The following is a 20,944-nucleotide window of genomic DNA, read 5'->3' as shown; positions in this document are numbered from 1 at the left end:
CCAGCGCTGTTTATTCAAACGTCCGATCCTTGGCAGTTCTCTCGGATTCTCTAACCTTAATCAACCTGTTGAAGAGGGGAGAGCATCAACCTGAACTGTTCGGTATCATGTTTGATATTTATCACTTTGTCCCTCTCTTTGATGTAATATCTTTTAGTTTCATCTCTCGTAATTTCAATTCGGAAGCAGATTTGCTTGCAAAAACTGCTCTTGCTGGGTCTGTAAGCAGCTCCACTTTTGGAGTCTAAACTCTAGTTTGAAATGAAATGTTTGTTTGTTCAAAAAAAAAAAAAAAAACAATTGTCTTACTCTTTACAAGATCAAGTATAGGTAATAGGTGATATATATATAACGTTACCGCCAGATATTTTGTTACCTTTTCATTAGTGTCGTCATGAACCACGATTATCATCACTATCATCAAATGGGTGTATACAGTTTTTAATTGGTCCATTTTGTATTATAAGTATATACAGAAAATTCGCCTATCTATCTAGCCAGATATTGTCTGGTCAACAACAGTTAGCGATGGTAACGTTTCCTGGTTCCAATGATAACAGTTTCTCAACATATCTACGACATCATCTCACAAAAGAAAGAAAAAACTCAGTAAACCGTATGATATAATTCTTTTTGTATAAAAGAACGCACTACCTTTTTTTGCCGTATGTTCTTTCGATGCTTAATATATTTAGCGTCTTAATTAAATACGAAATATCGACCGACAATGATAAAAGTACACACATTAGAAACTTGGCAGTTGGCACTGAAAAAAAAAACTGAAGAAAATTGAAGAAAATTGTTTAGGGATTGATGATCGTGAGATTAAATCAAAAAACTGGTTAGGGATCGTGAGATAAAAAAAACACAATCTTGCAAGCAAAAAACACAATCGATGCGGAAAGATAGAAAACTGTGTAGGTATCTTTTAAATTGGACATCATCTCAAACTGTTTTGTCCCACCCTGTTTTTCATGCTTTTTTGCCAAGGTGTTGCTCTCTTTATTAGATTAACTTTTGTAAATCTTCTTTCATTTTAATGATATTAACGCTAGCAAAAAAATTGAAGAAAATTATCGCATCTCAAACAGGAATATCGTAAATCGTATATAAATATAGTTTCAGAGTTTTCCTAGCATAGTTTCGTCATAATGTTTTGAATTTTTGTTTTTGTTTTTTTTTTCAGAATAGCTCTTTAGTAAATGAGCGTGAATTTTGTATTTATTTTTATTTTATTTTATTTAAACTGAACTTGTAGGTGAAATTGTTTTTTCCTTCCCCAAAATAGATTTCAACATAAATGATGCTAATTGGTGGAATACAGCAAGATTCCACATTTGTGAGTTAAGAGTCTTCTACACGTTCCCAGTTGCTTAAGTTTCCTAATTCATGTAATAGATTTATGATCAGCTTCTTCAACCTCATCATCAGAAACACAACCAACCATCTTAATACCGCATGTGCACTAACTAAGACGCACATAGAAAAGATATATGCAGATTAGTTGGAAAAAATATAATTTAATAATAGTTGTGCATTTGGGAAATAGCATTTTGTTATAAAAGATGATTGTCCATCCAGTTTCTTCGTGCACTAACTAAGACGCACATAGAAAAGATATATGCAGATGGTTAATAATAGTTGAAAAAAAATATAATTTAATAATACTTGTGCATTTGGGAAATAGCATTTTTTGTTATAAAAGATGATTCCATCCAGTTTGACCGTCGATTTGACCTTTCGTCTATATAATCCTAGTTCTCAATTTTGGCTTTCCTTGGAATAGATCGCTACGATATATGGCAACAGACGTTTCCTCGAGTGGATTTGCAAAAATCTTAAAACAAAAATGGCATACCGATTTGCTACTCAAGGCAGGAGACAGTAATGGCTTTGCAGCTATCTCAGCCCACAAACTCGTTAATGTATTTCTTCTCTTTCATTATCATCTTCATATTAAGAATAAAACACTATAAATACTATTTTGTACGTTGACATGCTTTTATCAATGATTATAGGCGGCAAGATCTGAGGTATTCAAGAAGATGCTGGAATCAAAAGCGACGAAAGCTTCATCCGACCAAACGTTATTTTTCTCAGAGATGAGACACGAAGAGTTAGAGACTCTAGTTAAGTTCATGTACAACGATCACGGATTAGTTTCTTCTTCAAAACTAAAGAAACATGTTCGGTCGCTTTATCTAGCAGCGCAAAGATACGAGATTCCTCATTTAAGGGACTTGTGCAGAAACGAACTTATATCGTCTCTCAGTTCTTCCAATGCACTTGACGAGCTCTCGCAGGTTCCTTTGGACAAACCTCTCACCGATGCTGTTTTGAGTTTTATCGCAAGGAATATAAATACATTTTTGGATTCTTGTGAGTTCAAGATGTTTGTTGCCAGAAACCCAAATCTTGCTGTAGAGATAACTAAGGCTTTTCTGAATCCGGTTATGATCCCATCCCAGTCGAATATGAGTCTGATGATGATTATGATGATGATGATGACGATGACTACTAAGATTAGGTAAAATAACTGCCTAGTGAGGATTCCTTAAAATGTTTTCTATATTTTTTATTTCCTATAATAATAGTAAAGGTAGCTAAAACGTTTGGTAAGTTGTAACAATCTTTTAACCAAGCGCTCGTAGCTTGGTGGTAAAGGAGGTACAGTTGTATTGCCCGCCATCCGGGTTCGAGTCTTGGCCACAACAGATTTAACATCCCTTCCGTTGGGGCGCTGGACCCCTTTCGGAGGGATAGTTGGAAATATGGCTGCCCAGATACCAGAATTATAAAAAAAAAAAAAAAAGTAAGTTTGCATGCATGTCTTCAGATTCCCAATCACACAAGAAAACTTGCTTTTGGTATTAAATTACCTAGATAAATGTATGCAAACTTCTATTAACGCATATATACCACTTAAAGGACTATAATAAATTAAAAAGTTATCTAATAATTTAGAAAGAATGAAAGTAAAGAGTTTAATAAGTCAGTACCAGAAGTTCTATCAGATGTTTTCTGGCAATGGACAAAAGATATGACACAGAGGATGGTAAGAACAAATGCAACCGAAAACTTATTGGTGATATGATAGGGTCTTCTTTTTGCTTCATATTCTTCTTTACTGAGGCTGATCAGATTTTATACATAACATAAACATTCATAAAATAATATCTTTTTGGTCAAAGATTAAGGGGGGTTATTGGTAGAAGAATTCAAGAGGAGTTATTAAATTTTGAGATTTTATTGTTATTGGTTTATGGATTTTTAAAATCTAATTAGAATCCATTGTTATTGGGATGATGACTTTTAAATTCCACTCAAAATCTTTTGTTATTGGAAAAGTTTAGTTTTCATTGATTTTAAGATTCTATTAAAATCTATTGTTATTGGGACGTAAATTTTCTTTGTTTTTACTCATAAGACTAAACTTTGAGAATATCATCTATACCCATAAGATTTTTGAAATCTATGCAATAAAATACACTCGCATACAAAAACACACAAAATTGAACAATGAAATAATACAAATCACAATTTTAACATAAAAGTAGAAAACAAATATTAAAAATTTAATATAAGTAATAAATAATTAAAATAGTTTTAAGAAGTATTTTCGAAATTCAAAAAGAATTAAAAAAATTTGAAAAAAAAATCGAAAGCTTTTATATAAAAAGTTCAAATTTAAAACCATATATTTTAAAATTATAATAAAAATAACTTTTATTTATATATCTATATATTAAAAGGTACAATGATATTTTGTCTTTTTAATAATTGAAATGATTTTTTTTTTCTTTTCTTCTATTATACCATTAATTTCTTACCTTAAAAATTAATAACAATCAATAGAATTCTATACACAAGTAATGAAAATCTATGTAAGAATATTGGATAAAATTTGTCAAATCTAGTTAACTTGTAAAATATTCTCAACTATGGAAATCATCAAATTCCATTAAAATTCATGTCCCAATAACCCCCCTAAAATGGACAGAATCTTCCAATTTATTTCTTTAGATATGGAAAATCTTATAAAAAAAATATCTCTGGTAAATTATAAGAAACTAGCTTTAAACCCAAAACATGTATTTATAGAAATTTCTTTCAGTTGAGTTTTTTCAAGTAAAATGTAAAATGTTATCTTCACACAGCGTCGCACACTCGCACGTGAACATTGCTTCTTCTTATTATCAATTTTAAATAAGACTAAACCAATATTAATTCAAAAAAATTAATTAATTTTTTTTACAGATTACAGTTTACTATTATTCAATAATAGAAAATTTAGAAAAACACATACAAACTACTTTTAAAATATTTTTAAAACATTTATTTTGTAGAACAGAGTATATGGTTAACCAAATATTTGGAGGCTTTCATAATTGTTCTAGAGTATTTTTCCAAATTTAAAGCTTAAACATGTTGTCACTGACTAAAGTTCGAAAAAAAACTTGTTGTCACTGACTCATTGGTGGTTCTCTAGTTTGCTTTTATGTATAATTATTTATCAACAAAATATACTGGAACTCGTTACCCAATGACCAATCAACTTAATTACACTTCTAAAATATATACTGGTCCTTTGTTGAAACATCCGTTTGGTTCCATATATAATTCGGGATCCCAAGAGCATCGGGCAACCAAAAGTTGGGACTTGGGACATGCAGTGGATGATTATTCATCACCATTAATGTCTCATTCCTTTCCAAGGATTTGGCAGTGTAGAAGAAAGTAAAACAAGAGACATTTTGACTGGCGTCTATGGAGTTTTCTCTATATAATTCACCATCCTTTACGAAATAAACTTCACGTTACCTAGCTATGACAACGGAGAACAATCTTGAAATTTTCTTGGGTGGGTTTGCAAAGGTTTTTAATGAACAATGGCAAGTAGATGTACGTCTCAAGGCAGGAGACAGTAATGAGAATGCAGCTATCTCCGCCCACAAACTTGTTTTGGTCTTCTATTTTTTCTTCTCTTGTCATTTATTTATCATCTTACAACTAAAATAGTTATCTAAATATTATGTTTATATGTGTTTGCCTCTTACCTTAAATGATACTTCATCAACATATGTATGTACTGTTAATAGGCGGCACGATCAGAGGTGTTTAAGAAAATGCTGGAATCAGACAAGTTCAAAGGTACGGCTGATCAGATCGAGACAGTAACTCTTCCGGAGTTGAAACAAGAGGAGCTAGAGGCTTTAGTTGGGTTCATCTACAACAATCGTTCTGTGCTTTCTGAAAAGGAGAAGATACATGCTCAAACACTTTTTGTAGCAGCGGACAAATATGATATTCCGCATCTAAGGGATCTATGTAGAAAAGAATTGATATCATCTTTGAAACTGGCGAATGTTATCAATATCTTGGAACTGTCTTTGATTCCTTTTGACGAAGCCCTCAACGACGCTGCTGTCATGTTTGTCGTAAGGAATTTACTGGCGATCTGTGACACTGTTGAGTTCAAGCTGTTTGTTGTGACGAATCCAGATCTTACCGTTGATATAATGAAGTCTTCTAAGTCTCGGAGGTGGAAGCACTATTATATATTCTAGAAGGCCCAAATCGTTTAAGATCTGATACTTCAAAAACACATCTCTGTTGGTTTGGTTTGTTACGTTAAAATTATCTTCTACATCTGCATGATATTAAAGAGGGTCAATTGATATTTGTTTTGTTTATTGAACCGTTGGATGGAGGTTTCAATAGAACCTTCCCACACATATATTGGAATCTGCTTTACTTTTGTCATGAGTTTCCTATAGTAGAGAAAAAGATTTGTATAGATTCTGTTACTACTTTCTATCTTGAGAATTAAAAAATATATATATATTTTTGTATCTATTTTTTTTTAATTCAGTATGAATTCAGTTTTTCATCATCAAATAAAACTATCTATACCAAATTACATGTTTTTTTAAACTATACTAAATTACATGTTTCAAATCGATTTCTTTGTTCGATGGGATATTTTCCTGATTGAGCAGCACTAATCTAATATTTTCCCCTTGTAAATATCAGTATTCATGAAACTTGTTTCATGCAAACTCTATCAAACTATAAGACTCATAGTCTTATCCTGTAATAGTTTATGTTTAATTTGAAAGCCTTTATTCAAAAAAAATATCAGTATGCTTATGAAACTCAAATTATCATAATCTTGTTTATGTCAACAATTAAGTGAAAAGGAAATCGTGGGGCGAACGTGTAGAATGTATGTATTTGTACGTTTTACATTCCAGTTTTTCTGGAGTTATTTTGCTCACGTGAACAAAAAATGTTTGTCTTCTTCTGTGGTATAGAATAAGCTCTCTAATATCTTTTTTTTAAACTGAATAAGCTCTCTTATATCACCTGATCAAATCCGAAAGGACCGAAATAATTTTAATTTTCTCTATCAAATTCAAAAACAATGTTGAGGAGCGTCTTCGATTTTCTGATATTCTAATTTAAAAGCACTAATTTTTAACCCACGAAGGAAAATCAGAACAAATACTTTAACTGACTCAGTTGGTATGTATACTTCAACGTAGCAGCTATTCTTTGAATACGTATTTTTCTATTGCTTAACTGTGTGAGATAAATAGTAACATACAATTGATTTCTTCATTATCCCTTTTTAGGAGAAAATTATGGGCTACACGATGAACAGACTAAGAATAAAGCAGAATTGCTCTAGAAACTGTGTTATTATATTTTTGCATAAATAAAATATAATAAAGAGAATTAAAGAAAGAGGTAAATGTGGGTCAATCTAGCTCTGTAGATCACTGCTTTCACTCCAGCTTGTGATTGCATCTGTCACTGCTTGTTTCACTGCTTCAGAATCCATACCTTCTCCATCTTCATTCTGCAATTAGTAAGGTGCGTAATCACTAAATAATTTTTATATTCAACACTCACATATCGACCTAAAAATTGTTTATATATATTTTGTATCCGTGTTTGTTGAGATTGCCACCTTTATTTTATAATCTACCATATATTATTTTAAAAGTTTCATTAGCAAAAGCACAAACATTCATATTGGTAAGTTAGTAAGTAAAGCCATATAAGATTTCATAACAACATATGACGACACACACTATCGTAACATCAGATCGTCTGTAGTAAGTACTTCATACAAATACAGTCCGAAACATATATATGTATAGGCAAGTAGTAATAACTATGACATAGAATTGTTCGTATATATATGGATACGTTTCTCTGCTAATTAATTTGTTAATTACCTCGACTCCCGTGGCATGCAAGCTAAAGGAGTCAGTACATGAAACCCTAGCGTCGAGAACGTTTAGCCCAATATCCTCAAAGGCTTCTAATACCGAAACAAGCATGCCTGGTTGATTCTTCCCTGCGAATACGTTTATCATAAAACCCTTTTCTAGGGTTTCCACTGTTACCTATAAATAAATATAACCTCTTAATGAATCTCTCACATTCACATGCGTGCTTATGTCTATATATAATTAATGGTTACAAAGTGTATGTTTGATTGTTGATACCATTGGTATGGTGGGATCCGTGGGCTCGCTTGAAGATTGCCCTGCCGTAGTGTCTCCTTTGAATCTTTCAACTTTCTTCTTAAGCTTTTTGATATATTTAGAAGCATCCATTATGATCGATGTATCGTTTTCCTGTCATTAAAGAGGGCGTGTGAATGGAAATATATTAGCAGCATATACATCATCGGAAAAACAATATTAGAGGTTACAAAAAAAAATCATCCCCGTTTCATCTATCGATCATGATTGTCATATACATCTTGTTTGCAATAATATGCGTTCTTATATGTGTTTAAAAGAAGATAAAGTAATCACCCAAGAAATAGAAAAGAAACAGATATATATCGAAGATCCAAGAGATTCACATACCCAATATCGAAAATGACCTTACGGGACAAATTTGTGACTGAGTGAAAAAAAATCAAGTATAGATCGAGTAAGACTGAGTCATGTGTTTTGTGTGTGCATGTGCGTTTATCTCCATGGGACACAATTAAAAAGAAAAGAGAGAGAGAGGGTGAATATTAATTACAGCATGAGAATTAGTGATTGAACGAAGCAATTGAAACTTCTCTTTCAAAGAACCTCTCTTCTTTTCCCTCGGATCCATTCTTCTATGCTTGATATTATAAGCCTCTTCCTTTCGTATTGAGCTTTCTTGGTTGATTTCTACTATCTTCGATATAGGGGAACTATGTGTGTATATGCAGTATATATATGAGGAGGAAGCAGAGATCTTAGATTAAATTTGTATATAGGATCCTTTCCTCTCTCACATGTCTGCCTTAGTCTCTCTTGATCGCTACAAAATATAATATACGGACAACTCCGTTTTGTATCTCGTGAATTACTTGCTTGCCTCTATGTCTCAATATACGATATCCTATTTAATATTCGACCATTTTTTTATTTTATTTTTCTTATATAAATACATATCGTATATTGATTAATTTACATATGCATTATGAGTATTTTATTTACAATATATATTTATACGATCATGTAAATACATATATATATATATATATGTGTGTCCGTACCTTACCTAGCAACGTGAATATTGTAACACTACTTATTGGCGGTAAATATCGCTGTGGTGAAATTACGTTACCATTGCAATATATCTATATTATATACTTTTAAGATTATTTACGTGTTTTATCTTCTTCTTTGTCTACATACTATTCTAACACCTCCAAGCAAAATCGCGATAATTGATTACAACTATAGCCAGCTTTGAAATTTTGGAAACCGATAAAGATATATAATTACAAAACTCCATTTATATACTTAATGATATGATATATTATTCCAATCCGTGTAATAAGTAACTAGAGATTGACCCGCACGCCCGTGCGGGTGTTAATTTTTACGGTTTTATAAATTATTTGTTATTTTATCATTAGTGTTATATATTTAAGATGTGTCGTCGTATAACTAATTGTATTCAAAATATTTGGATTGAATCGGGTAATAAGATTATTTTTGGTACAAATATACACTCTTTTCAGATACATTGGTTAATTAAATATTTTTATATTTCTACACATCAAAATCAAAATCATTCAGACCCGAGAGGATCCAACTCAAGCATCATACATAAATTTATAATATCCAAGTGGCGCCTAATTTAAAAATCCAAAAAAATTAATCCCGAAAGAAACAACTTGTACCTCAATGAGTATCCGAATGTCCATACTTAACTGATTTTGCAAATAGATTAAAAAGAAAACTCTTTCTATATATTTGGCAAAAATAAGAAAAATAGAAAGAATTTTTTATTTAATAAAATAGTTATATGAAGTGAAACATTAAGTGATAATAAATGTAATACTTTTTAATTATTTTGATTTAAATTATTAACTTGTTCATATAAACTATGCCTTTGAATTATGTGTTTTGCTATGTAATTTTTCACCAATTGGAACTAAGACAAAAGAAAGTTTTAGTAAAACATATTAAACCAAACTATTAACCATATGCAAAACTCGGTTATCTTACATTTTTATTTTTTTATAATTGCACAAAGTTAATATTGATTAACTAATAAATAAAAATCTACATTATTACTTTTACGGTAAATATAATTAATGATGTGATATATTGTTAAAGTAATATAATTAATGAAATTACTAAAATAAAACTATACTTATATTTTTATACATTAATATTTGTTTTTCATAATTAGTGTTTTATATTTTAGATATGTCGTAATATAACTAATTGTATTCAAAAGATCCAGATCGAATCAGATAATATGGTTATTTTTGGTACAAATATCCAAACCCGTTTCAAATACATTGGTTATTTAGATATTTTAGGGTCATATACATCAGAACCAAACTCATCCAGACTCAAAAAAATTCAACTCAAAATCTACACATAAATTTATAATATTCAAGGAGTGAGTAATTTTAAAACAAAATAAAACGATACCCGAAAGGAACGACTCGTACCTAAGTGGATATTTAGTGTTCATGCCTAACTGATTTTATAAACTAATATAAATGATATTTTTTTATGTGTTTTGCTAAATTAAGTGAAACTGAAAGAGTTTTTCTTATTTAGTAAGCAATTATATTGAGTGAAAAATTAAGTGACAATGAATGTAATTCATTTTTATTATTTTGATTTAAGTTATGATTTTATTCACTAAACATGTTTTTGAATTATGTTTTTGGCTACGTAATTTTCCACTGATTGAAAAAAAAATGTTATAGTAAAACAAATTAAAACAAACGCTTAACCTTATGCAAAACTCAGTTATTTTACTTTTTTGATTTTATAATTGACACAAAACTAATATTGATTAACTACTAAATAAAATCCACACTATTATTATTATGGTAATATAATTAATGATGTAAAATATTGTTAAGACAATATAATTAATATGAGTGAAATATGGAAATACAATTAATGTAGTACTGCTATCTTCGTTTCCAAACAATTTTCAGTTATAGTACTATTCATGTTTCCAAACATTACTAAAGTGTACTTCAGTTTTAATAATATAGATGATATAAAATTGGACTTTATCACGTATATATATTTTTTGGCTAATCATTCAGCTACAAATTATAAATCAAAATAAATGCATTCACCTCTCCTTTGGGACATCAAATTAAATTGGCAAAAAGACATCAGCATCTCTCACTTGTGGATGCAATTTCTATTCAATCGCGAATTATAGAGATGCAAGTGCCAAGTACCATTACATCCAGTTCGTTATGATCATTGCAACAACAAAATCATTTCAACCTGGGTTGACTAGATTCTCGTTATATATCTATGCACTAGTCTGAATAATGTTAATAGGATACTTGAAGAGAGAATGAAAGTAAAAAAAAAATGGCAAGAAAGGGAATGATGAGCTCGTGATATATGGGGGAGGAACTAGTATTGTGAAATCAATTTTTCTTTTAAGAAAATAAAAGTTTGGGAGCATCGAAAGAAGTGAAGGAGAGGATAAAAGCAAACAAAAGAATGTTAGTTGTGATTTTGGAATGCCTCCAAACATGCCTCACGGGGATCTTTATGAACACAAACCCACACGTATATATCTCCTCTCTCCTTGTCCTCTCTATCATGTTAATTCTTCCTCTATAGCTATGTATACGTCTTTGTATATGCATGCCGTATATACTACGTACGTATAACATCTCTCTTTTTAATATATATATATATATATATATATCTTTAAATGTGCATCTATGCATATATAGATCACATTTATGAACAAACACCAATGTAAAGTCACGTCTTTCAAAACACTTATCATTTATAGTTTGATGCCTAACAGTTTGCATTCCCGTTACGTACAGAATGATTTGATGGATCGTGGATCAATCTCAAGATTAAAAACGCATCTTTTACGTTAGATCAATATGCTCTACACACTAATGTGTATATACTAAGTTTTGCATATATGTAAGCGTTTAGATACAAGTACATAAGTTTGGATAGATTAGCATTGATATAGGGATGTAGAAAATTGTCTATATAGGAGACGGACAAACAAACGTACCCACCAATTCACATGTGTGCCAATTAATCATCACAACAAAACAACACTCTACACACAAGTCCCGTTGCTTCATCAAACCCTTCTCTCTCAAGTCTGTAGCTTATGTAGACATTGAACTTTTCTCTCTCCTCTTCTTCCTTCTCTACACTATATGTTTCTTTTCTTTAATTTAGGGTTTCAAGCAAAATGCACCCTTGATTTTCTGCACCTCTCGTCTACGCCAAGACCCATGTCTTTGGTTAGATATACTGTTGAAAATATTTACTTACGAATTAATATCGAATAATAAAGTTCAGTACTCAAATGTATCTAAGGAGCAATATTCCTCCGCATATGAGATTTATATTATAGTATCTTATAATATTATTATTTATGAAGTCAGTAGATAACATTTCATTGTTAAGAAAATATTTAAAATTGTTAACCATATAATTTTCTTTGTAAGATATTACTATGAATACCCTTAGAAAAGGTATATGTCTATATATTGAAAAAGGCTTTCTATTAAAATAGCAGAAAAAACCAATCGAGGACGGCTCAGTGGTCTTGGAGGAGCTTTGGCTCCAATACGGACCCAGATTCGAATCCCGCTGAAGTGAAAAAGACGGTCATCCAGGATACTTTCTGCGGAGGTGTACTTAGACGCTAGTCGGATACTTTCTGGAATGTCTGGATTACATGGATTATCAAAAAAAACAGAAAAAATATTACATAAAAATATATTTCAAGGTAAAATCATGCAACACAATCAAGACTATGCTATAAATTATGTATACTGTATAACTTTCTTTTTGGTATTAACACTGTAGATATCAAGTAAGTATTATCTACAATCGTGATGCTATTGGTTTTCTTGTTATAGAAAATACCGATTTGAAATTAAAATATGTGTGAGATTACATTTGTTTCTTATATAATATAGAGGGTCGCTATCTACATCTGAATTCTAATGGCTACAAAGAGTTACCTTGTCATCGATTCACTTCGAAAAGTTTTTGGCTTAGAAATGATCATCTTAGCAAGACAAGTAAAATATTTTTTTTCCTATTCCATATTATCTATTAGTTTATGTAAAAGAGTCTCGTGTTCGTGACAGCTATACCTCTTTTGTCTTCTCCCCCATATGAATCAATATTTCCTTGCCCGAACTATTGATTTTAGTATCAATTTGTTTCTACGATATGCCCTTAAAATTATGATATAAGCAAAAAAAAATATAACGAGATCCATATTCATAGATTAATGTTCCACTCGGAAAACGATCATTGGTTTGGTTTCCTACGTATTAGGAAAATGATTCTGATTGTACTTGTAAATTTATACGTTCGATTTATGAACCACCACTATGAGATATTACGTATTACTTACTATTATAAACACAAGCAAAGAGTATACTCTATTAATTTTTAAATCAATTTGACGATATTTTTGTAATGAGAAGGATGCATATGCATCAAATATTTTATATCACCATAATATCAAGACTTTTTTTTGTCATCAACATAAATATCAAGATTTAATTGAGATTTGAGACTTTTGGTAATTTAACATAATTACCAGAATTGTTTATTGTTTTTTTTGAAAAAGGCTTTCTATTTAAATGAATTACCAGAAATGTTAGCATTTTACAAGTATAGATTTAATAGTCAAATACATCATACAACTAAGTCTAACATAACTACACAATAATCTAGACTCTAGAGTTTAGATTGGTTATCCCCTTCATAGAAAAACTGAAAACAATTGTATTCGTTTAATTGTTATAATCTTAGTTGGATACTTCTTATTTCCAGCAAACGTTTTATCATTTTGTAGATGAGAATTCTAGACATACATCGTATAACCTTTTTAGTATTCAGACTATTAAATATCCCTAATATTCATAATCAATGTTTAGATATTCTAATTTTCTTTAAAAAAATTCTGTACAGACAATACTAAAAAGAGTTTTAACTAAGAGTACACAAATCAACATTTTGACATTGCCACTAAATCATCACACATTTGGTAAGCTATCCTTCTTTCATTCAAATCTCAATTAATACTATAAATCATTCAAATTAGTATGATAGAGTCACATGTTTCTACATCATACTAATTTGATCCATTCACATGTTTTCACATCATCTTAATATTAAAAGATTTGTTCAGTCACATGTTTTCATATCAATTTTTACAATAGCACTTTCATATAAATATTTTTCTTACAAGAACATTAAAATTTTGAATAATACAGATGTACTAGTCTTAGAACCATTAATACTGCATACCAAAACAAAAGTCTTGATAAAATGTTAAAATGTTGGATCAAATTAACTATATATATGTTATTACATAAATTTCCTAAAGCTGTTGTTTATACCATTAGTTAATTAATATTTCTTATTGAAAAATAAAAATTCACTAAAATACAACTTTTATATCTGGGGAACTTTTTTAAAATAATATAACTTAAAAAACTGTAATTAGTATATATCCAAAATTAATATCATTTGTCAGTCCTCTAAATAACTTCAATAATCTCACTACAAAAATGAAGTGAATTGTATCACTTAATTTAAATCACAAATTAAGTGACTCTATTTTAAATCATGTATTTATAAATGAGATATATATATATATATATATATATATATTATTTAGCATCATTTATAAGATGTTGATGTTTTATTAAATTATTTGGCATCAATTTAATATGATGCAAATTATTTGCATCACCATTTTCAAAGTCATTCATATAAGTGATGCAAAAAAAATTTACATCATTTATAGTAATACAAAATATAAAATAGATGATGCTAAATAATTTTTTTTTTGTAGTGTCTTCACTTGATCGGGTGTGTTAACATCACTGTATATATTTTTGGGTGTAAAATCACTGTATTAACCTTTTTGTAAAACATATTAATTGGCTGATTATTACCACACGTTTAATATACTAATGAAACAAATGGAAGGCATATAACATCTTTTTATGTAAGTAAATTGATAAAATAATTTTATGAAATCTAATTAGTTGACAAAATAATTATAGTATATCGTTGTAGTTTCTTCTTCATGTTGGCACATCAATGTTAAGGACGACTCATTAATTAAACTCCAAGATATAAACACATTGGATGGACCATACGTGGGATTTAGAAGAGACCAAAAAGACAAAATAATATTGAACATATGTTAAGAAGAATTTACAATAATATGTTGTAGTCAGGGTTTAGCAATTTGATCTACCCCACTCTCCTCTTGAATGTGACAAAAGAATCAAATGGGAATTAGGTCACGGGGGCGGCTTTGTGCTATCAAACATCACTCATTTTATTATTTTAAAATATCTTTTATTTTCGATTTGTATAGTATCCGATCAGTAACAAAAAAAAAAGTATAGTATCTGATCAAATAATAGAAATTGCTCAATCATTTACATCCTCATGTTTATACATCAGAATACTGTAGAAACAAAATACGCTTCTAATATTCAATTAATTACGACTACGTACACATGTTTTTACATATATGCGTGACGACGTGACGTTTGCATGTCTAGTTGTAGGCTTATAAACTAATTAAGCTAATTTTCACATAATTTATTACGTTTGCATGTCTAGTTGTAGACTTATGAACTCATTATAATTAAGTTTTTTTTCACATAATTTACTTGCTGGAATCCCACGAAAATGGGAGGGAGAACATTTGTTTAATCTATAACAGGAGTAGACAAATACTAGCTACGGATGAAGACTTCACAGAAATAAGAATACAAAGGGACTTTCTAAACAAAAGCTGAAGTTCCAGTCAAGTTATATAGGCTATATATTTGGGACATATGGTAAATATGATTTCAGACAATGTATATACTAGTAAATCACTTGATTTACGTATCAGAAAAATAAAAAAATTATGACTAATTTTGTGTGGTATTCTATATTTATTGTTATGAATCTTTCCCCCCAAAACAAAAAAAATCATTATGAATGAAAGGTTTTAAATAGAGAACACATTAGAATCAAAATCAAACGATGGGCCCATTAGAGCCACTTAAGGCCCATTATGTTTCTTTCTAAAGCCTTACCCTTAGTGTCCTCTTCTTCAAACACATACCTTTCTCTCTTCTCTTTCGTTACTGAACCAAACTCCGCGCCGCCGCGAGAGAGCGCCGGAGAGGGATAGCGAGATGGGTAACAGGTCAAAGAGTTCAAGGAAAGGCAAAAAAGCATGGAGAGCTAACATAAGCACCGAGGACATCGAAGACTTCTTCGAGAAATCAACCAAAGACGCTCTCTCCGGTGGCAACCTCTCCGCCGCTCCAAGCGAGGATCTCTTCCACGTCGACAAATCTCATGGTTCTCCCTCTTACCCGCTTGATAAAATTTGATGGGTCGTTAGAATCTTCACGAAAGTTTTAATTTTTATTATGGTTTTTTTTTTTTTTTAATATCAGACATTCCGGTGAAATGGAAGATTGAGAAACACAGAGAGAAGGTTCTCCGGTGCGACAGCGTTTTAAAGAAGAACCCTTTTGTCCAGGTCGTGTCGTCTTCGAAACCCAAGTCGAAGATTAGTAAGAAGAACACAAACGTTGTGGAAAGCAAAACACTTAAACAAGCTCAAAAGGTGTGACCTTTATAGATCTGAACTGAAGCTGTATTGTCCTTTTTTTTCCTGGGAGCTTATATTCAAAATGATTCTTACTTGTCTGCAGAACGTTGATGACGGTTCTGTAATGACGGACTTGTGGGGTGATGATGATGATGATAATAACGGTAATGTTTAATGTAATTAATCGTTTTTTTTAAAACCGGTATAGAGATGTTAAGATTTAACATTTTGTTTGGTAACAGGAGAACATGAGAAGAATCCTAGAAAGGTAATATCTCTTATCCTTGTTCTTGTATTGGAGAAGTGATTTGGTTTTGAGATTGAACTCTTTTTCTTGTTTGTACAGATTTGGAAAATGACTTCGACTATTCCAGCAGTAGAGGTTGATCCTGCAGGATGCTCATACAACCCTACAGCTGAAAGTCATGAGGTACAAAAGTCTTTACTATAGATTAAGTCGCTAGTTGAATATTTTGCATTGACTTCTCACATGTTTATAGGATATGTTGGCTGAAGCAGTTGCTCAAGAAATGCAGAAAGTTTACAAAGCTGAGTTAGGGCCTGAGCCTGTTCCTTTGACTATTGATGGAGAGGCCAACATTGAAGACGAGGCGGGTCTTTTGAGTGTGTGCAATAGAATAATTAATGGGAAGAGTGCGTACTTTCTTGGTGTGGATAACGGTAGTGAAGGTGAAGAGGAAGCAGACGCTGAGAATGAAAGTTCTGAGGCTGGGAATAAGAAGTAAGCTCTCTGTATGTTTCCAGACAACATATACTGTAATAAAGAGTTGGATTTTGATGTTTTTTGGAATCTTTTCTACTGCAGACTCGCAAGAACAACGAAGAGGGTAACACGCGTGGTGTTGAATAAGCGATCTAGACAAAAGGCGTTGCGGAAGATGGAGACAAAGGAAAAGTTGAAAGAGAAGTTATCGAAGGAAATTGATAGGTAAGTTTGTGGTTTTTTTTTAGTGTATTGATTCACGGTAAATGCATGTTCTTAACTAATGTTCTTGGGTGCATTCTTTCTTTCTCGTAGCTTGCCTAAGATCTTGAAAGAGATAGCCAAAGATGATAAGGAAAAACAGAACAAACTCATACGAAAGAAGATCGCTAAGGAGGAAGTGCTCAAGATACGTCCTCCTCGTTTGGGAAAACATAAGTATGAGGCTCCTCCTGTGCAAGTCCTCTTAACAGAAGAGATGACCGGTTCACTACGTAAGCTGAAGGCATGCTGCACGCTTGCAAGAGATCGGTTCAAGAGCTTGGAGAAGCGAGGAATACTTGTGCCGTCAAAGAACATTAGAAGGTATAAAGCGCTAACAGTGAATGACTAGTGAACAAAGTAGGTTACTTAATGTAGATTTCTTACTATGATCAATTATTTGTGCAGGAACTAGTAATAGCAGCTGATTCTGTCACAGCCGACGACTTTTATATATGTTTAAACATTAAGTTGGTTTTAATGTTATCAGTTTTGAGTTTGTGAGGAAAAAACAAAAGATGTTGCTACCAGTTTCATTACTTCTAATCTTAAATCTCTCTCTATATATATTTGATTCATAGCATTATAACTTGATCTATCTGCAACTTTAATAGATTTACTTGGGTATGTGGCATGTTCCATCAAACGTAGGATCAATGTAAGCACCATTTATTTGTACACACATCTTACAATGAATCAGATAGTTCAATGAGAAGAAACCTTCGTATCAAAGTTTTTGTTAAAATTCTTCTTAGTTTCAAGGTCTAATATGAAGTATAAATCTTGAAGTTTTATAACTTGAAGGTTTTTTCATGCGACTTTTAGTAGTTTTAGACCCAATAAAATATGTAATGTTTAAATTCTACTAGAGAGTATAGACGCTTGTTGTGATCTTGTACATGGAAACAAGTTCTTAGAGACTTCTTCTTTCTAATCCATCAAGGCTATGTTGATCACTTCTCCTATGTTATAGCATACCGCTCGCAACACTTTGGAATAACCTGATTGTTGGTTTAGGATCTGTATAACGTCTTTTGCAAGTCAAACAAGGTCCGTCGTAGTCTAGCTGGTTAGGATACTCGGCTCTCACCCGAGAGACCCGGGTTCGAGTCCCGGCGACGGAGCATAATTTTTTAATTTCGTATTTTATCACAGTAAACTGGATTCCGGTTCTGTTAACCAAGAATAGCGATAGGAAGTAGGTTGTCCACGCCTTTAGAAACGACATGGACTTGTGTGATGATCGATTACTTTTACTCTTTTAAAATTGCTGCAATATTATAGGTCGTTATATAGAGCTCTTGACAAAAAAAAGTATCTTCTCATCTTAGGCAAACCATTTGGAGCTACTAGCGACAAACCTATCTGCCATTTCCCTGAAAAAGTGTATGATTCTGAGCCAACTCTTCGCAAGATGGGATGGTTTATCCCCCTCTAACACAAAACGTCAACTGATACAACACATGGTGTATAACGTGTGAGGTGGTAAATTTTTGTTGACGTTAAAGTGGCCGTCCAAGCACCTGCCAAGGAAGTTTAGATAAAACAAGACCTGAAGAACGCTTTCCAAACAAAATTGGAGAAAAATCCAAGGGCTTAAGTAGCAGCGGTTAATATCCTAGAGAAAAGTTCTACATGGCCATGAATCGGTAGCTCTTAGACTTGAAACTTCAAATCTATCGACTGCGAAAAAGTTTGATTTTTTCGGTAAATACTCTGTATACTATGGTGGACTAACCACTATAAAATCAATATTTTCTAGAGAAACGGATACGAAAAAATTCCAAACATCTTTGACCTTCATCATATGTTAGTAAAGAATGCAATTATATATTAAAACAATATTTTTGAAATTTTTTTAAATCTATGTGTTAACCCCAACGAAAATATTGAATTTTTCAGTAAATTGTCTATATACTAAGGTTATGATCTTTAGGGTTGTTTTCAAAATTTTAAACACATTCTATATTCTTATTAATGTATATTAAACTCTATTTCATGATACATGAACATCGTTTTAATTTTTGTTCAATTAAGTTAGTAAAACTTCATAATTCTTCTTAAATTGGTGGACTAACCACTATAAAATCAATATTTTCTAGAGATTCGGCAAATGTTCTATATACTGAAGTGTATGATCTTTAGTGTTGTTTTAAAATTTCTAAACACATTTTACATTTATATTAATGTATATTAAATTCTCTTTAATGGTACATGGGCATCGTTTTAATTTTTTGTCAATTAATTTAGCAAAACTTCATAATTCTTCATAAATTGGTGGACTATCCACTATAAAATCGATACTTTCTAAAGAAACAAAGACAAAAAAAATTCCAAACATCTTTGATTGTCATCATATGTTAGTGAAAGATGCAACTATGCATTAAAACAGTATTTCAATAGTTTTGACTTTTTCTCAAATATATGTGTTAACTAACCCCTACAAAAATATTGAGTTTTTTGGTAAATGTTCTATATACTGAAGCCAATGATCTTTAGTGTTGTTTTAAAATTTCTAAACACATTTTATATTTATATTAATGTATATTAAACTCTCTTTCATAGTACATGGGCATCGTTTTATTTTTTTGTCAATTAATTTAGTAAAACTTCATAATACTTCTTAAATTGGTGGGCTAACCACTATGAAATTGATATTCTCTTGAAAAACAGAGACAACACAGTTTTCAAACCTCTTTGACCTTCATCATATGTTAGTGAATGATGCAATTATGCATTAAAACAGTATTTTTCATATTTTTGAATTTTTCTCAAAATCTATGTGTTAACCCTTACGAAAATATTGAGTTTTTCATTATATTTCTATATATACTGAACCTATGATCTTTAGTGTTATTTTAAAATTTCTAAACATATTTTAAATTTGTATTAATGTATATTAAACTCTCTTTCATGGTAAAGGGGCATCATTTTAATTTTTATCAATTAATTTAGTAAAACTTTATAATACTCCCTAAATTGGTGGACTAACCACTATAAAATCGATATTTTCTAGAGAAACGGAGATAAAAAAAATTCCAAACATTTTCGACCGTCATTATATGTTAGTGAAAGATGCAACTATACATGAAAATAGTATTTTCATATTTTTAAATTTTTCTCAAAATCTATGTGTTAACCCCCTACGAAAATATTGAGTTTTTCGGTAAATGTTCTATATATTGAAGCCTATCATCTTTAGTATTGTTTTAAAATTTCTAAACACATTTTACATTTGTATTAATGTATATTAAACTCTCTTTCATGGTATAGAGGCATCATTTTAATTTTTTGTCAATTAATTTAGTAAAATTTCATAATACTCCCCAAAATTGGTGGACTAACCACAATAAAATTGATATTTTCTAGAGAAACGGAGACAAAAAAAATTTCAAGCATTTTTGACCGTCATCATATGTTAGTGAAGAATGAAAATATGCATTACAACAGTATTTCCATATTTTTAAATTATTCTCAAAATCTATCTATCTCAACGAAAATATTGAGTTTTTCGGTAAATGTTCTATATACTGAAGTCAATGATCTTTAGTGTTGTTTTAAAATTTATAAACACATTTTAAATTTGTATTAACGTATATTAAACTCTTTTCCGTGGTACAGATGCATCATTTTAATTTTTTTTCAATTAATTTAGTAAAACTTCATAATACTTCCTAAATTGGTGGACTAACCACTATAAAATCGATATTTTCTAGAGGAACGGAGACAAAAAAAATTCCAAACATCTTTGACCGTCATCATATGTTAGTGAAAGATGCAACTACGCATGAAAACAGTATTGCCATATTTTTGAATTTT

The 20,944-nt window shown here is 30.9% G+C and overlaps 4 protein-coding genes and 1 non-coding gene across 5 annotated transcripts; 4 read left to right on the top strand and 1 right to left on the bottom strand.

Annotated features, from left to right (window-relative positions):
* The first annotated feature begins 337 nt into the window (after positions 1 to 337).
* LOC106454534 (putative BTB/POZ domain-containing protein At2g40440) lies at positions 338 to 3,481 on the top strand. Its single transcript, XM_013896651.3, has 2 exons — positions 338 to 1,925; positions 2,019 to 3,481. The coding sequence occupies exons 1-2, from the start codon at positions 1,800 to 1,802 to the stop codon at positions 2,529 to 2,531; spliced, it is 639 nt and encodes a 212-aa protein (XP_013752105.1). The 5' UTR covers positions 338 to 1,799; the 3' UTR covers positions 2,532 to 3,481.
* A 1,346-nt stretch (positions 3,482 to 4,827) lies between these two features.
* LOC106453332 (putative BTB/POZ domain-containing protein At2g40440) lies at positions 4,828 to 5,567 on the top strand. Its single transcript, XM_022720426.1, has 2 exons — positions 4,828 to 4,959; positions 5,100 to 5,567. Exons 1-2 carry the CDS (start codon positions 4,828 to 4,830, stop codon positions 5,565 to 5,567), a joined length of 600 nt encoding a protein of 199 aa, XP_022576147.1.
* Positions 5,568 to 6,599: 1,032 nt separating this feature from the next.
* LOC106450698 (transcription factor bHLH61) lies at positions 6,600 to 8,370 on the bottom strand. Its single transcript, XM_013892417.3, has 4 exons — positions 8,050 to 8,370; positions 7,518 to 7,649; positions 7,245 to 7,415; positions 6,600 to 6,862 (listed from the first exon to the last, which is right to left on the bottom strand). The coding sequence occupies exons 1-4, from the start codon at positions 8,125 to 8,127 to the stop codon at positions 6,767 to 6,769; spliced, it is 477 nt and encodes a 158-aa protein (XP_013747871.1). The 5' UTR covers positions 8,128 to 8,370; the 3' UTR covers positions 6,600 to 6,766.
* A 7,252-nt stretch (positions 8,371 to 15,622) lies between these two features.
* On the top strand, positions 15,623 to 17,664 carry LOC106450545 (ribosome biogenesis protein NOP53-like). Its single transcript, XM_013892225.3, has 9 exons — positions 15,623 to 15,884; positions 15,983 to 16,155; positions 16,244 to 16,304; positions 16,383 to 16,408; positions 16,487 to 16,570; positions 16,641 to 16,882; positions 16,967 to 17,089; positions 17,180 to 17,449; positions 17,534 to 17,664. Exons 1-9 carry the CDS (start codon positions 15,716 to 15,718, stop codon positions 17,538 to 17,540), a joined length of 1,155 nt encoding a protein of 384 aa, XP_013747679.2. The 5' UTR covers positions 15,623 to 15,715; the 3' UTR covers positions 17,541 to 17,664.
* A 512-nt stretch (positions 17,665 to 18,176) lies between these two features.
* Positions 18,177 to 18,249, top strand: TRNAE-CUC. Its single transcript has one exon. It is a non-coding gene; the product is annotated as a tRNA-Glu (tRNA).
* The last annotated feature ends 2,695 nt before the right edge of the window (positions 18,250 to 20,944 follow it).

Source organism: Brassica napus, chromosome A5 (assembly GCF_020379485.1).
Source record: "Brassica napus cultivar Da-Ae chromosome A5, Da-Ae, whole genome shotgun sequence".
NCBI classification, from domain to species: domain Eukaryota; kingdom Viridiplantae; phylum Streptophyta; class Magnoliopsida; order Brassicales; family Brassicaceae; genus Brassica; species Brassica napus.
This window is presented reverse-complemented; position numbering and strand designations above follow the sequence as displayed.